General features: G+C 40.2%; 1 protein-coding gene across 3 annotated transcripts in view; it reads right to left on the bottom strand.

The window, feature by feature from the left end:
- Nucleotides 1–17,444, bottom strand: part of LOC8042748 (troponin T, skeletal muscle) — a 34,436-nt gene that overhangs the window by 15,832 nt on the left and 1,160 nt on the right. For all 3 annotated transcript variants that reach the window (XR_005798363.2, XM_029993161.4, XM_029993160.3), the window contains exons 2-4: nucleotides 5,210–5,258; nucleotides 3,170–3,286; nucleotides 1,987–2,073 (exon numbers count right to left, since the gene is read on the bottom strand). Coding sequence is in view for 2 of the 3 variants with exons in the window: in XM_029993161.4 (XP_029849021.1) it covers nucleotides 1,987–2,073; nucleotides 3,170–3,286; nucleotides 5,210–5,236 (231 nt within the window). In the remaining variant the exon portion in view is untranslated. The remainder of the gene's footprint in view (nucleotides 1–1,986; nucleotides 2,074–3,169; nucleotides 3,287–5,209; nucleotides 5,259–17,444) is intronic.

Below are 17,444 nucleotides of genomic sequence, written 5' to 3' on the forward strand. Positions count from 1 at the left end.
CCTTTTCCATTTGTGTTGTCTTTAAGCGTGCGTCGTTTCAGCCCGCACCAGGGTACATAGCATAAAAAAGGCAACCTTGTGTTTTAGAACTTTTTCGCGAAGTCAATTTTTCCAGTGAAATTTTGTTTCTCTATGGCTGCTGCGCATAAAAAAAGATGACATCAGTTTTTTTCATGACACACATGTAGGTGTCAAGAAACACCAAAACTTCGGGTATCGCAATGTACGGTAAAATATGGAGCAGTTTGAATCAATATCGGCGGCCCTGCACGAAAAAGCTAAGTGTAGAAGTATTCAGCTGTTACAATTTTGATGAAAAGCATAAAATTCTGGGTACTATACTTATTTTTACTTCAAGAACCATAGTAAACGAAATCTGGCTACTCGCCGAGCATTACTAACTTCCACCTTTATCTAGAAAATGAAGAGGTATCTAGGTGAATCTTAGATTATGTATGTGTCTTCTTATCAGGACGTGCACGTTTCAAACACCAAAAAATCCTCGCTTCTTCCTCTGACAACACAATGTTGTAAGAACCACTTCGCGCGGCGTGTGAACAATGAGCAGAACTTTCTTTTTTCTTGAGGTGAAAACGGGTACCGGTAGTAGTGAATCGCGTATATCTTGTTCACTGGCCCAATTCATTCTGCCTTTTAAAGGTCTAAGTTAACGCGAAACTTCATGTAAATCTCTTAAACATCAGTTGTGTGCACTGCTGAGTTTACTCTCCCTCAAGCGTGTTTAGACAGAAGAACGTAGTACATTTTAGAAATGGAGGAAGATCAACCTCCAAAGCCTTTATATCTTATTAATGGCGCTTTGTTAAGCAGATCTCGAGATGTTTAATACACTTATGTATAGTAAGCATAAAATTTGTTTTTATTCTTTCGCCTTAAATACGCTAAATTTACTTTAATTATTACAACTGTAAAGGTTAGTCCTTCAATTGAGAGGAGCAAAGGTCTAGTGCAATATCACCCTAAATTAAACTTTTATAGCTCGCTCGCATGTAAGATTTCAATAGTGTCTCTCATTCGCACATTGAACATTACAACGTGATGCAAAACAAGCCGTATCATGTTCGAAAACTATCTGCAAGATTTCTTCAGCGCTCCCTTTTTGTGCACAAATAATGTAAGTATCAGAAGATTAAGGTCTTCGTTCATTTTGAAAGATCGTTTCCGGGGCAGTGAAATGCTTCGAAACCTTGATTTATTTTCACTCTTTAATTCTCTCGGTTAAAGAACGAGGACTTTCATGGGTAATTAGACACATGTAAGCTAGATTCCATAAATGACTCGAGAGTCAAATATTTATTATTGAGCATAAACTTAAATATTTACATCTATAACTTATTAGGGTCACCTAAATGCAGGAGGTTTGAACACGAGTTAAATTATTCACGAAAATGTATAATAAAACAGCTACCACACTTTAAAATATTACAGAATTAATCGATGAGTTTTGTATAAAATGTTTACAGTCTGTATTGTTATATCAATCTGAAAGATTTGAGTTTTTGGAAATTGTTTCGTCGATTTTCTTAAGCAATATAATGTCTAGTTGTAATATGAGCTACGATTCGCGTCTCTGAAACTGCATACGCTACATCTCCACTCTAAAAAAAAAATCCCGTTCGTCTACTTTCCCGCAAAACACTCGGCGAGCCAATCACCGCAACTTACGCAGGCAGTTCAGCGAATGGCGATGCCGAAACATATGTTTAGACCAAAAAACGCAGTCGGAGTTGTGACATTAAGCGATACAAGCGTTACGTTATGCATTGCTTAATGTCACAACTCAGACTGCGTTTTAGGGTCTAAGCATATGTCTCACCATCGTCATTCGCTGAGCTGCCTCCGTAAGTGACGGTAATTGGCTCTTGGAGTGTTGTGCGGGAACGTAGACACACGCGCTTTTTTAAGAGTATAGTTAAGGTCGGGTTATTATATGCATTGTGATCATTCGGTTTCTTGTCAACATACCATTTCTCGAATTCGTTGTTCTTCTTGCTTCCTCTTGTATTCGTTCATCTTGCTTTCTTGTTCAGCACGCTGTAATTTACGCTTGGCCTGAAAAAAGACAGAGGAGACAAGTATAAAAACGACATCAAAACACGTGTCCCAAAAAGCAGATTGAAAAAACAAAATTAGCCACGCTCGAAGAAATAAAAGCCGCAATATTGTGTGAAAGGAACTAAAAAAAGCCACAAAAAAACAAAAATACAAGCACTTTACAAGCTCACTTTGGATTTCTTGATGTCATGCTGTTTTCTAAGAAATATTTTAAGTGTTCGATTTTCTATTAAATGACGTTTCCTTATCGGGATTACTTTCAAAGTTATAGCCGATTTAAAAATGGCTATAATCAGTTGTCAAAATCATGCACTCCAAAAAGATTATAGGGTTTTGCACAAATGTCCCACAACAGTAATACGACTAATATCATTTTGAGCCTGACCTCACATAGTCCATCGTTTTCTGCACTGCTCGTGGGTTTACAATAACGTAAATTTTCCAAAATTACGACCTGAAGGATACAAACAGTTAATATCTGTTTCACATATTTAAGTAAAAATAATTGCGATCTGCGTAAAAACCAAGATAGAGACATCTTTTTAGGCCGATTTGGTTTAAATTTAAAATACTGGAAATGCAAAAGAAAATACAGTATTCACGCAACTGCTCTAGGAGCTACCATTTTACACTCTTTTTTCACATAATATACAATATAGCGTATCTAGTGTAGTTATATAGGAAGCCACATTTCAAAAATTTACTGATCAAGTTGTATTTTTTTTTTAGTACGCGATGTTCCATGTCACACTTGAGCAGCAAACAATTTACTCTCGGGCATTCCTTAAATAAATTAATTGAATTGCATGTTTATACGATGAGTTTACCAGAGCCAGTTTAATATTATTTCATTGTTAGAGACGCCGCATATTCTGCTAAGTAAATAATTGCACTTATCAGTTCAGGTTAGCTATATGAAAGCACACTAGGAGTGTATACTTTTTAGGCCTCCTTTATGCAATCATTAATAATTTTCCTTACCAGACGAGTAAAGCAAGTAGGCTAATATCTTCAAAAGAAATAGTAACACGCCTTATGTTTAAAAATTATACTTTCTTCAGGTAGTTTACTTAGCATTTTCGAAATTACTTACCTGCCGTTCCTTTAATTTTCGTAGCTCTTCCTCCTCCTTGGCGCGTTGTTTCTTGCGCTGCTCCAAGTACTCAGCCCACATTTCCTCCTCCTCCTCCTTCTTTTTGCGGAGTTTCTCCTGAGAATCATTCAGAAATTGAAATGAGTCACTTTATCTTAAAATACTTATCTGCACTACTATTCTTAAAAATAGCGGACAAATTATTTCGAAATGGAGTGATACACAAATTCTTAAATCAACCAGGTTGACATAAAAATCATGTATTCAGTGCCTTTTAATTTTTATTGTTTATTGATGATTGGGTCTCATGAAACATTCACTTGGAATTTGTAGTACATGCGCATCTGCTGTTGCTTAGTTTTAATAAAAGCTATCGAATTGTACAACGGTGTGACTAAACAAACTGATGTGCACGGTTAATAGTATTTTCAACGCATATCTATATATTACCTCCACCATTAAAGGTGTTTAGGTATATTTCGAATACATTCTGGCTTGCAAGATATCTAATCGAAACCAAGGTTAATGCCGTACCGCCATTTTCTTTATTTTAATACTTAGGACAACTTGACGTTTGTTCAATCATCGTGTAGTTGGTTCAACTAAGATAATTTACAATATTCCAGCAGTTCATTTATATCTTTAGCATAACCTGAAGCGCTCCGAGGGCCTTATCGTAGCAAAGTGGTAAAGCCACAAATATTTAAATATACGAAAATATAGATAAAATATGCGAACATTTACACGTAACTATATAAGCAAATGCACAGAAATAATAAAGCATTAATAAGGTCGACTTTTAGAGGGAGACAAACACAAACATGGCAAGGAAGCACTAATTACTATCAGTTTACAAATATCTAAAAACAAGTAATTCGGAAGCAGTAAAACCGAATTACTTGGCAGCCGGTTTAATTATTCAAATGTATGCGGAAAGAAGGAGTTCAAACCGTTACATATACAGCAGAACTATCCAATTTTTCAAAAAGTTATTCGACATTTGCAAAAAAAAAATAGATCGCATTTACAAAATCGTACTTTTATCTATTTTTATTCGTTTAGTATGTGTTCCGTATTCGCTTGAAAGAAATGCATTTTCTATGAAAATGCAATAATTTAAAATTAAGAGAATTTTGTGATGACAATAATACCTCCATACCCATTCTTCCTGAAACAAATGTCGCAGCTTCGTTATGCACTCTTTCATTTTTATCTTGGTTAACGTCTTAATCTTGGCGATTATTTGGGGGTCTTGTATCGTCCTTCTAGACTACTATTTATAAGACATATAGCTACCGCATAGTAGTATTAAATAGGAGCATTAAGTGAACTACCGCTTCAGTGTATTAGAAAATATAACAACGTGAACGAGATTCGAGTATTGATGCTATTCTTATTTTAGTTAACCTTAAAGTGTAACTAAAGAGATTCTTTAGAAAAACAAGTTGGAGGTAAATTAAAAATAATTTTTATCCCGTAACTTTGAATATCAAGTTCGTTTTGCCCGAAGATGTAACTAAATGTCAGAAAACACGAAAAACCTCCGGCCAGTCGTTACGTCATATTAGGATCTCTCGTCCGCCTAGCGCGTGTCACTCGTGTGCCAGCGCGTGCAATCTAAACTTGCCAGGTATATTCCCCCGCACTGATATTAGTCGTGACGTACTTTTCTGACATTTTTCAAGATAGCAAGAATGGCATGCATAGCTTTGACTGGCTCTGAAGATGACCGAGAGTGGGGACTCCTAAAACTCCTAATATGTCGTCACGCTCCGGGAAGGAGGGGTTTCAGCGGTACTTTGAAAATAATTTTCTGCAGGCTCCATGCGCCAAATGTAAATATAATCTCTATATTCGTGATCCTGGAGGCAAATAAAGACGATTTTAGGTGTTTTCCCTAAATACAGAACCGCTTCATTGTCCTTTTAAGTAGACCCTTGAAATGTTACTAGTCAGTCATCAATCAGTGATATATCTAACGTTGTTCTATACCCAAAACTGGAGTTTAAAATTCTCTCTATAGACGTGAAGGTTTCTTACCTCCATGAGCATTTCGGCTTCCGTCATCTTGCTGATTTAGTAGGGTCTCCTGAAAAAAAAAACAGAAGGAAAGAAATAAGGGTTTAATAGGCACAGTCGTACTACATAAAGGTGAGAGAAATACATTTATCAAAGCCTCTGGTTTAATACATTTATTCATGCTTTGTTCTGCTAACTTTAAGTTTTGGAACTCATACGGACCTGAAACTCCTTCAATGCCTTGTGCACTCGACAATTGAAAGCTAGACATTTTCAAGCGACAGCTTCCAAAGTTACGACGGCTACAATTACGTTGCTTTGTTTTCGTCAACATCTAACAACAAGCGAAATGTTTTTTTTTTTTTTTTTTTTTTTTAAGTTACAAGAATGTCTCCCCACGTAAAAGGTATGAATACACCAATAATATATTTTTTTATGGAATTACTAAAAGAAACTATCTTAGAGCTGTCAGGAGCGGGTTTAAGGTCCCCTTGCCGCACCGCACCAGAACACCTTTTTTCCACGCCCTTCACGCGCCCTCTAAAAGTGAAGGCATTTCCGCAGAGACGCATTTTCTTTTACGATGAAAAAAAATATATATTACTCGAAAGGGTGGTGCTGAAAATCTGTAGCGATAGGTCTATGTAAAACCTTTTTTTTATGTCCTTAAAGGCGTGAAGCCTTCTGGTTTGTATATATAGGGTGTTTGCTTTCAATACATATAGATATGCTTAACAATAGACATTCATTATATAGATGGCGCCTTCGTTGAGAACTAATCGGTTCACGTGGGTATTACTAGTTTGGATACCGTTCCAGTTGGTTCGCTAATCAACTAAACATCCTTAATTACCATTCATATATTTGTTCTCAAGCTACGTTTAATCCCACATTCTCGAGGTTCTCATTATGCCCTAGAGGTGCTTTGTAATTTTTATTTATATTTTTGCATTTAATGCTATCTGGTACTTCAATGATTGACCTTTAGACAATAGGCCAATTGGCTCGTCATATTTGCTCTAAGCATTGCACATGGCACGAGGAGATTATCCAATTACTTGTATGTGGTTTGATTAAAACATGTTCAGTGTTCTCATATGACTCTGGTATTACGAGACTCAAAAAGCTTTACGACGCATGCTCACGATACAAAACTGGAGGACTTAAAGAAGACGTCTCCATCGACGGCAAGCTATAACGAATGTAAAACGCAACGAACCGCAACAAACACCGTGACGTATCGGAGCGCTTTTATTTGTCACATCTGGTCACGGCCCAACACTACCGACAATATTCAAAGCCCGAGAACAGGCTCCTCTCGAACATCCTCCTCGATTATTTCGTAACGTAATCACGCTAGTATGGCATTCGCTCAGCCATTCGGCCCGAGCCCTACGCCGCATCGTCCTTCGCCACATTGACCGGACAGAGAGACCCAGCCAGAGGCTGACCCAGCAGTCCCGTCTGATCTGTGTCGGCGCTCGATATCACTGGGATGATGTTTAAGCGCTATTCGTACTCCGTTTCACATTAATTCCGATCGCAGTCAACGCTATACGGAGAGAAAGTCGTCTGCTTCCTGCCCAGGGGTGCGGTGACGTAAGAACATCGCCGCGTCCTGATTGGCTTTCATTGAAAGGATGGTGGGAGACCTCAATGCTGGATGCCTGAACGTCTACCCACGATTTTTTTGTTTTGTTCGATCGGCCAATAAAAGCTCGCCGTTCTGACGTCATCGAAACCCCTGCGCAAGAAGCTGACGAACTTGCGCTTAGCACAGGATCCGATGGAGACAATCAACAGCGCCAAGGGTGCATCGTAACGGCGCCCTGGGTCTTTGTGCATTTGCAATCACCGACTTGAGACCAATCACGCGCAGAGAACTGCGCAGACTCCCGCCGCATAAGCTGCGTGTGACCGGTCTGCTATGGGATGGCAAACGCATAGAGCCGACGAGCGCCATGAGGCTGCTCTTTTCGCTCTGTTTGATTAACTTCATTTGATTCGTAGCTTCGACTGCGGTCGGAATTGATGTGAAGCGGAGCGTGGTGGCGCGAGCTTTGGCTCCTCCAGTTGCCGTTTCCTCGCTTAGAATTAGCTGTTGTCACATCACCGTCTGGGCGTCATCGCCATCGAGATCGAGAGCAACTCCTCCCAGTCCAGTTTTAAATGAATGCGGCATGAAACCAGATCGTGTTTGGTTCATACCTAAAGTCATATTGTGTTTGATTTTTTATTTGCGAAAATCAATATCTATTAGGTAATTTTGCGAACTTCATAACGGAAGTTGCAGCGCGATCTTTTTAAGGACCAATACAAATATAAAGTTTGAGTTAACTCCATGCACAACGAACAGGAGAAGCTTCGCATTTGACGCGTTACCCGGTAATAGCAATCACTCTTTATATGTATTTTAACTGGGTATTTAGGGGAAAAAAAGCTTTCATTTATTTCTAATCATGACTTTGTAGTGAAAGGAAGCAAAACTCCGTATAAGTCGTGACTAATTCATAGCCTAGGCATACCCAATGAACGCCGGCGCAAAGTTTCCTTTCAAACTAATACATTTATGTTAAGCAGATTATGCTGTCATACTTTCTTGCTCGAAAACCTAATAGGCTTTAACGTATTCCTTTTCTGACGTACCTCAAGTATATTACTGTGCTACAGTATGATTTCAGTACCTGCAAACAACGGGATAAATGTTCTAATAATAAAAACAAATTTACCATCGCTATTCATTCTGCCTTAAACAAATCCGGTGCTCCGGGAGAAACTCGTTTCATAATGATATACAATATGCATGCATCAATTCATGCAAAACAGTTACAAACTTAACTAGTATTTTATTTTATTTTATTTTTCTCTCGTTTGTAAACGTTATTTAGAAGGGCCCATTATAAACCGACTGAGACTTGCGTATCTACGCTTTTAAATATGGATACGATGATCGTGCGCCGTTGTGCGCTGCTAGTAGCTTATGCAAGTTATTAGTCTTGATCTGAACAGTATGAGAAAACGTCATGTGGCCAGGATTGCGTCTGACCATTCTAACTACTAAAATGATGTTTGTGTTTGTTTTTTTTTTATGAGGGGGGCGAAAGGAGGGCTAGACTTCGGTAAAATGAAGTTCACAACTGTGCGCCGAGAGTCAAAGTTTTCGTCGTTATATTTTTGTTCATAGTGCCTACCATTAGCCAATAAGGTTATATGCCTACCTGCTTCAGACTGACTCAGTTATCATTGTTGTCTTGAGTAGATTATTCGTTTATTTTGTTGTTATCGAACAAGTGGCTACCCTAACTGTTTCTTCCAACTGCTTTCATCCGCATTGACCTCAAGAGCATAAAAAAAAAAAAGTCTGCGAGTGCAATATTTTGGAAAACATTGGGAAGGCCAGTCATTGCGAACTATAAAAGGCTACCAGCCAATGATGAAGCTGAGAATACGGTTAGTTTAGAAAATATACGCGCGGGAACGAGCAATGCTCATTGTCTCTGCACGCATCGCAATCTTTTCTGTTTTGTTTGTTTGTCTCGTTGATATATGGGCTTTGTTATTCTCAGGGATCACTTCAATAGTTTGTAGCGATTGGCTGGCCCACTGCTGTTCAAGTAAAAGTGAGCTCACACGCATTTTTCTTTTTTTACACCGAAGGGTCTCCGACGGACAGACGACGAGCGACTAGAATACCGTCACGTTCTTTGCGTGGCTGGACGAAGCGTGTTTTTATGAGGGCGAGTGGAGGTGGGGTTCCAGTCATGCGGCTCGCACTTATGCGTCGAAAGCAGGGAAGCAAGCAGAGAAGAGAAACGGGATCCCAGGACCATAACGGGGGTTCCGCCCAGCGTCCGCCGACCCAGGTTATTTCGAGAGCCCTGTTTCCAGCCCTTAGCTCTTCGGCGACTCTGCGGCTTGGCTCTCATCCCGACTCCGTTCCAGAGGCCGAGAGCCTCGTCCGCCTTTGTGGGCCCACGAAAAGGCCCACTGCCGTTCTCCGTCGACTTTGAGCTTCGTCCGGTTCGTCGGAAATCCATGCCTCAGCTTTTGCATCGCTTCGAACCTAACTATACTTCGTTTCAGCTTCGGTCCGAGCGTGGCCGATGTTATGAGCTGAAGGGCGAATAAAACAGCGCAAAAAGCGCAGTGTCATGGCTGCTCTCGGCGTGTGACTGGACTAACCGGCGGAGGAGCATGCACAAAAAGACGGCGAATACCGGCTGGTCCTATCAACTGCAAAGAGCACGCCATGACGTTGTGCCTCTTTCGCTGTCTGATTGGCCCTTCGGCTCATAACGTCGGCCGCGCTCGGACCGAAGCTGAAACGAAGTATAGGTTCTTGTTTTCTCGTTTACAGCCTCAAAAATCCTCCCCAGTACGGTGACTAGTCATATCAGTAGCAAATTGGCCGTTTCCATAATGTAACGGGCTTTGTAACTACAGGAGTGGCAATGGGTTTTCGCTGCGTCATTCTAGAGTAACGGGCTGCGAAAATTATAAATTTGCAAGTTGTCGAGATTGCTGCTCTTTTCATCTCTGAAACCAACAAAATTTCCAAGGTTAGTGTCGGACGTTCAGGCAAAATGATTATCTTATTTTTCCAAACTAGAGCTGAAAACGCATCCAACTTAATAAAGCCTTATTTAACGAGCATCACGTTGTGTCTACACGCACATATTTGCATAATCGTGCCGTTTTTGATTGTCACATTTATTTTCGCAATCATTTATTTTTGTACCGACCAGACCGTCTCTTGTTTAGACACTAAAGGGAATATTTCAGGCTACTGATTATCAGCTAATACGAAACTGCAAAAGGTTAAAAACACCCAAAAAGGGGTCGTACGCCGGACAAGAAGCACAGCAGAAAAATAGCTAAAATCACGCTGCAGCCAATTGCCGCATCGGGACCCGTGGCATCAAAAACGAGTACCATTTGTAGCAAAAAAAAAAAACCCGAAAAAAAAAATGATATAACTTGTTTTAGACAAACAGACGCGACTTAGCTTTTCACACTACACTCCGTTTAACCTTATAATAGCCCACAGTTGTCCCAACCAATCCGGCGCTGTGAACGCCGCATGCGACCGCGCGTCACGCGTATTGCTGCGCCCGTCCCGAAGGTCACGTGACCTTCACGGGGCATTTCATTGCCTTCGATGAGTTGTTTGCCCCGAAGTCCATGGTAAGGTGAAACCGAGTATTGTCATTAGCAGGAAGGCATTTACAGGGTGACCACGATTGATCCTAGTGCCGTAAAACGAACCGACAAAAACCGTCAACTGCGCGCAGAAGGCTAAAATTATCATAGAATGGCGATTTAAGTAGTGGATTTTACCTCGGGAAATGTAAAGGCGTTGCTCCCTTTTTCCTAACGTTGAAACCAACAAAATTTCCAAGGTTAGTGTCGGACGTGTTCGCAGACGACTGGATTAGCAATTGTTAAACTCATGGCGCAGCGAACGGACGACGCACTCCATTTTTTTTTTTCTACTTTCTTAGAGCTTTTCGAGAGATTTCGCCGTCTGTTTCAACGTTCGCAAAACCTGGGGACACATGAGTGACAAAAACGGGCGCCGTAGTTTCCACAAAAATGTGCACGGACGGTGTGACGTGGCGGCATGGCATGTGTGTCCACGTCACAGCGTCCGTGGCAGTTACCGAGGAAATTGCTGCGCGGCGCCCGTTTTCTTTGCTCATGTGTCCCCTGATAAACACGATCGTCTTCGAACACGTACGCCATTGGTCATGGCAAGCTCGTTGGTGTCTCCTTTTTAACAACAGTGAGCTACACTCTAAAAAAACTCTGGTCGTAAAAGAATTTTTAAGGGTTTTCCGGCTTGTCTGTATATTACACCCTTAGAAGTTCTTTTAGGCAGCCCCTAAATTAGTTTTTCGTGAAAACCTATTATGGGGGGGTTCTCTTAAGCTTCTTTTTTTTTTACGGGAAAGGGTTCTTCATCGCCATTTTGCCATTCTAGTGTGCAAAGGGGCGATATTGCTTTAGGCGAAACCGTTCCTCAGGAGCTGAAAGAGTTTTTGGAGCGTCGAAGAGCCTTTCAAGAGCGGATTTTTTTTTTTTTTGTCTTGAAATTACATTTGCTAAACCCTCCACCTAGAAGCACATTCAGTTTGAGCTTTCCATGTGTAGGTGCCAATCCTTTCGTTTTGTTTTGCGTCGCTAGGATTTACTGTCCCCACCACATCAGGTAATCTCCCACACTCTAAAGAAATATATGGTCGTAAAAGGTCTCTTAGGGATTCTTCGGCTTGTCCGTAGTTTGCATTCTAAAACAATTCTTTTAAGCACCCCCTGAAAAGGTTCTTCGTGAAAAACCTGTAAGGGTATCTTTTAAGCACCTTTTCTATGTGAAAAAAATTCTTGATCGTCCAGTTGCATTTCTAGTGTGCAAAAGGATGATAGTGCCTAAAGCAAAACCGCTCTTGACGAGCAGAAAAGTTCTTGGGGTGTATAAGAACCTTTCAGGGACAAATATTTTTAGAGTACACGGCGCGAAAAAGAGTTCCTTTAGAAATTAATTTTCCTGAAGCCTTAAACTCTGCCCCCCCCCCCCCCCCCCCCCCACCATTCACCCCTCGGCACTAAATGGATAACGTGACAACGAAAGGATATAACAATGGCCCAGTGGGCCAAGATCTGGCCGTAATTATTTGCGCGTATAACACGTACAGCTTCATTTAAAAGGTCATAGCATCTGCTCTGTCCTACAAGACACACGTGGTGACACTTACTGAAAATTATAGAGGGAGACCGACAAAGCAGGGGGTACGTGTAACATTCGGACACAAAACAGTGGTATGCGCAGGGTTATTGAGCAGAACGTTTACCTGCACAATATCATCGCACCGCTCCTCTTTTTTTTTCATCTTTTTTTAGGTGCACACTGCGCGACAATATTAACACAAAAATGACATTTTTTTGCATTTTAATTTAAATGAGTATAGGCTGGCATCATAGTTTCCTGTTTAGCTTTCTGACTCTGTTAAAGGGACAATTAACCGAAATTTGCATTTCAGAAAACAATGCAGAAGCTGTAGGCGGGACGCTACAATCCCTACAACACTACTCGTAAGGCGATATCTCAAATCGACAACCGTATTTTCGAAAAAAAAAAAAAAAATTCGAGATTGAACGGGGCTGACGAGGCGCGTGACGTCAAGATATCTCAACCATTTCGTCGTTTACCCTGAGACTGGGGTTTTTTTTGAAGAGCAGAAGAAACAGAAAAAACAGACAGGTTTCTGTTTCTTCTGCTCTTCAAAAAAACCCCCAGTCTCAGGGTAAACGACGAAATGGTTGACTTCCACCAGCTAGCCTGTACTTTGACTCTTTTCTCGTAAGATATCTCGTTTCCTCCTCTTCGTTTCGCCCCCTCCAGGTGGCGAGGCCGAGAAGACGCGAGGCCGTTCCCTCTTCTTCTCGAAAAAAAAGGCGTGAACACATCTGTCAAATGCGCCTCCTTTTTTTTAAAAAAAAATACGCTCATCAGTTTGATATACCGTTGTATGAGTGATGTTTTGATGTTTTGTAGCATCCCGTCACACGCTTTTGCTGCCGTGCTTTGTAGAATCCAGATTTCGGATCAGCATCCCTTTAACACACTGCAACTCGGAGTGCGTTGAGCAAAAGCTAGCTCAGCAAAACCGTGTGAGCCTGGCTTCAATCGTCAACCCTTCTTATCTCGATTTGGATAAGCATCGTACCGTCTATCGGTCGTGTATCACTACTGCGTGGTGCACGTGAACCCCAAGCAATCGGTTGCACTACCCTGGCTGAATTCCTCACCTACTACTGAGAGATAAGTCATCTACTCAGGCCGACTAGCTTCCCGCCGTCTAAACATGCATAAATAATAATTACAGGTACTGTTTACATTAGTGCTCCGAAGGAGCGCTTTGTGTCACAACCGTAGTTGGGATTACAGACATTTCATGCTCAAGAAACAAATTGGTAAATGTGGCGGTAACTGCTTCGCGCTAACAGTGGAGCGCACTGCACTTCTGGATTGTGCGACTGATCTTTTCGAAATTGTCATGATTGGATTTTGGGTACCCCGAGGTAGAACCAATAATTGTGTTTGTTGACCAATGAAGTACGCCTTTCTCCGTAAAGGTAACGTGCGTGCCCGGTATTTAGTAAGATCATAAAAGTCACACTTTGTTCTCTTGTAATTGGGTAAGAGAGCACTCCTTTGGAAGCTTGTGTTGCATATGTGGGCATTCATTTCTTTGTTGCCTGCTCCCTTGCAGTATTAGTTAGATCATGCGTTATTTCCGGATCATATGAAACATTGATAACTATGCTTATTTTTGTTGCTCTTTACAAACTCTTTGTCGCTCTTGTGTGTATAGCAGTATTAAAAAACGAACAGCATACGAAAAGCAGGACACGGTATATTTTTCTTCATAGCTGGAGTAGAACCGATCAAGTTCACTGAGCTCAATTTACGCGTTGCTTTTTTGTCAACTGTCAATTTTTGTTTTTCTCAAAGCTTGTTCAAAATCGGTTGATTTTTTCTCAATTCGAGACCCACAAGATAAAATAGAAATGTCAGCCTCGTATAATGACCTTCCTGACGCCTGGTCTTAAGGACGAAAAAAAAGAACCCTCTCAGTGTTTACCGCTGTAGCTGGAGTTTACAAAGAAGCTGACTCATCAAATAGATATTTTTGATTCTTACAGTTGCGTGGCGCGGAGAAAACAAGATGGATATATCCTATATAAAAATCTTCCTCCGCCATCTGCAGGGTTCCATCAACTCACTAATTCTTTATAGACTAGTCACTGATAGAGTAAGAAACGCAAGGCATCTTGATTCCCGTGCATATTATTATCTTTCCGCCGCCAATAGGATAAGAGCGATTCACGAAGCGGGACCACAAAGACCACGCCCTACGTTTCTCAACCAGAAGGTGACTGTATGGTTATAGGCACTGTTGGTAAAAGTAATTACGGATCAAAACTCTTCCAGATCTATAATAACGTTTTTCTGGGTAACAACAACAAAAAAGAAAGTCTCGTTGTAAGTTTTTAATGCGGCACAAAAAAAAAAGCGAAAATGGTAACTGTTTCGCATGTTTTTGGTTGTTTATACAGGTCAAGATAAGTTATAATGACATTAGGGACGTCAATACACAGACGTTTTGGAAAGACTCATTCATTCTTTAAGTGTCTTAGCACTTGAAGAAGTCAGCCCTACTTCCGGAACGACTCTGTGTTAAAGTATTTATTGTTATTAAAATCTATTTTAACGTCTTTAATTGCTTAAGATATAATTTAAGTGCATACGGTCTCTTATGCACGAAGTTAACAACGATTAAAAAAAAGAAAAATAATATAATGTGATAATAACTCTATATGACGCGTTTCGAAGCATTTACATGGCTCTTAATTATTCCTCGAGATTTGATTGTAGAGTCCGTGAACCAAAATACAGACATTTTGTGTTTATCATTATAAGGACACACTAATATTATTGTCATAATAGCAGAATACTAAACCCTCCAATTCATGGCGTAGATATAGTGATTTATCGATTGTCCCATTTGTTTTAATGATAAAAAACATTTAGTAAATTCTTAAACAGTGGTGACCTGTACGAGGGAATATGTCGTGCAAATCCTACGTCTCATATCGTCAACTTGATACATATATGTTTATATAGCTTATTTATTTGAAGTATTGATTAGAAGTTTGTTTTGTTTAATAAATATGGCAAAACGATTTGTTATACGACATGCAACACGATATACTTTTCCTTTGATTTCTTTCCTTTTGAAACTAGAGAAAAAGAAGCTTCACATGGTGCACAGTAAACTTTCTTTTACATGAATAAATATCTTTTTTTAACGAATAGAAGTCCATTTAGTTAAATGTATCAATATAAAACAATAACAACATTTCCTTCGAATGTCTCGCATCAATACATTCACCAATTTAAAACAAAACAAAATTATTATTAGAGTTATATCTTCTTAAATTTGTTTTTGTGCAGTTCACATTTTAAGTACTGTACATTTAATGTAGTGATACGTCTGCCTTTTCTGATGTAGAAATTTGAACAGTTTTCCCAAACTACAACAGGCTAGGTTAGTAAAGAAAAGCTATAAATTATGCGGAGCTCCGACGCTCGATAATTACATATTTGATTAGTTATTTCACACTTAGACGCTTTGTCTATACTGATTCGTGCAACTTTGTCATTATACAAAGATGCGACTCAAGATGTATACTCCTTTAGCATTTAAAAAATGTACTTTCGCATCCTACCAACAAGAATTCACAGTTGTTGTAATATTCAAATAAGGAACGAACATATTTCCGACAAAAGGCTTGCTCTGTAATTCCCACGAAAGTGGGCGAAATTGTTTAATAACGCTTGACCAATCCAGCCAGATTGTCGTAGGGCTAGTATTGATAATAGCGGTGTTTTCAAACACTTATAGTTGAAATGTCCTATCAGGCAAAACAAAAAGCACTTAGTTTCCCCTGACTCGCGTCGGTAATTGAGTTGGATGATGTAAAAAAAACAAATGCATGGAACACTATTTGCATTCTTGTTCTCGTTCGATTTTATCAATGCATTCTCCGAAACATATGTATCAAACGGGCACTATATGTCGTGTTTCAATCTTGAAATTGTACAATTTCTTTTGTCTGCATCAAGAAAACAGATAATCAAAACGAATACAGTATTTAATAAAAAAAATTATAGTAATTAATATAATGTTATTACTATATATACCTTACCCGATGAGGTTGCATCATTCGTTGATAAAAAAGAAATAAAGAAATCTGTGACGTGCCTTATGTTCACAAATTATGCTTCGCGATTCGCTGTTTCAGAGCGAAGCTGTATACAGCTAGGGTTCCGTGGATTTTTCGTGTGCGTCAACACAAACTCGCGCGCCCTCTCTTTTTCGTCGTTCCAAGCGCTTGCGTGCCTAGTTTCCTTCCGCTCTCCCGCGGTAGCCGTCCCGTCGCTCGTGCCTAGTTTCCTAGGGCTCCTCGGGGCGGCGATAGTCGTCCACGCGAATGTATATAAAAAACCAGAAAGACAAGCTGCCGTTCTCCATCTTCAATTTCACTTCTCTTCTCTCGTCGTTATGGGGAGCTCGAGTAACACGAATAGCAACGGCGGGAACGGCAACGAGAATGTCATTGGCGGTGGCAGGCGGAAAACAAACCCGATGAAGATCGTGCATGAATGTGTTTTTTCCTTTTGGTCAAAATTCTGTGTAACGTCTGTGTCGTGTGCTAAACAATGTTTCTGGGTCATCCAACTTCACAAAGTTGAATGGCTCATAATCTTTTTTTTTTTTTTTAGCAAGGAATGCTGCCTTTTTATTGGATCCTGAGGTATTAAAATATAACAGGGACTCGTTCTACTCAGTGTTTTTATTTAGGCTTTGCGTTACTATAGAAGAATTGGCTTATACTGATGATATCACGAGGGGCCTATAGTTACATAATTTTACAAATCGTGTTAGGGTCGATGCCTATTGACTCCGCTCGTTGTATTTTTATTTTGGGCCCTACCAATAATCTGGGCGTGTAGAAAAAAGATAGGTAGATTTAATTATCTGAAAACAAGTCACCAGGCACGGTATCCTTTAGTATTTGGGATATATATGCCGCTCTGCACTGTTCAACTTATATTAGAAGCGTCTATTGATGCCGCTAACCTAATGTTTGATACTGTGAAAAATACAATTTAATATGATAAAGAACTGTCAAACGAATCACAAATTTATAAGATCCCAATCATAATTTGTACCACTTCTGAGAGTATTTGTTTTATATTTGTGAAACACGAAACAAGCGTCATAATACAGTACGGCTTAACCCAAGCAGCACAGAGTTGGCCAGTCATCGGCCAACGGCTGGCAATGGTCCTTGGCCAAGTGGCCAGACAGTGGCCAGAGACTGGCCGGTGACTGGCCTATATCTGGCCACTGGCCAATGGCCACTGCCCATCAGCCATCGGCCAAGCATTGGCCAATGAATGGCCACTCTCTGGCCACTGGCCAGAAGACTATCGCCGGACATTGGCCATTGCTTGGCCAAAATCCGTGCTGCTTGGGAAGTTCAAGCGCTTATGCGCAACATATTCGGCGATTAAATTTTAGCAATTTTAATGTACAGAAACCGCTATAGTCATTCAGTATGTTGAGAAATCTAGGCTTTCTTTTCTATACTGACATCCCAGTTAACACATAAGAATCACAATTATTAT

Source organism: Ixodes scapularis, unplaced genomic scaffold, assembly GCF_016920785.2.
Source record: "Ixodes scapularis isolate PalLabHiFi unplaced genomic scaffold, ASM1692078v2 PGA_scaffold7__128_contigs__length_106722199, whole genome shotgun sequence".
In the NCBI taxonomy this organism is placed as follows: Eukaryota; Metazoa; Arthropoda; class Arachnida; order Ixodida; family Ixodidae; genus Ixodes; species Ixodes scapularis.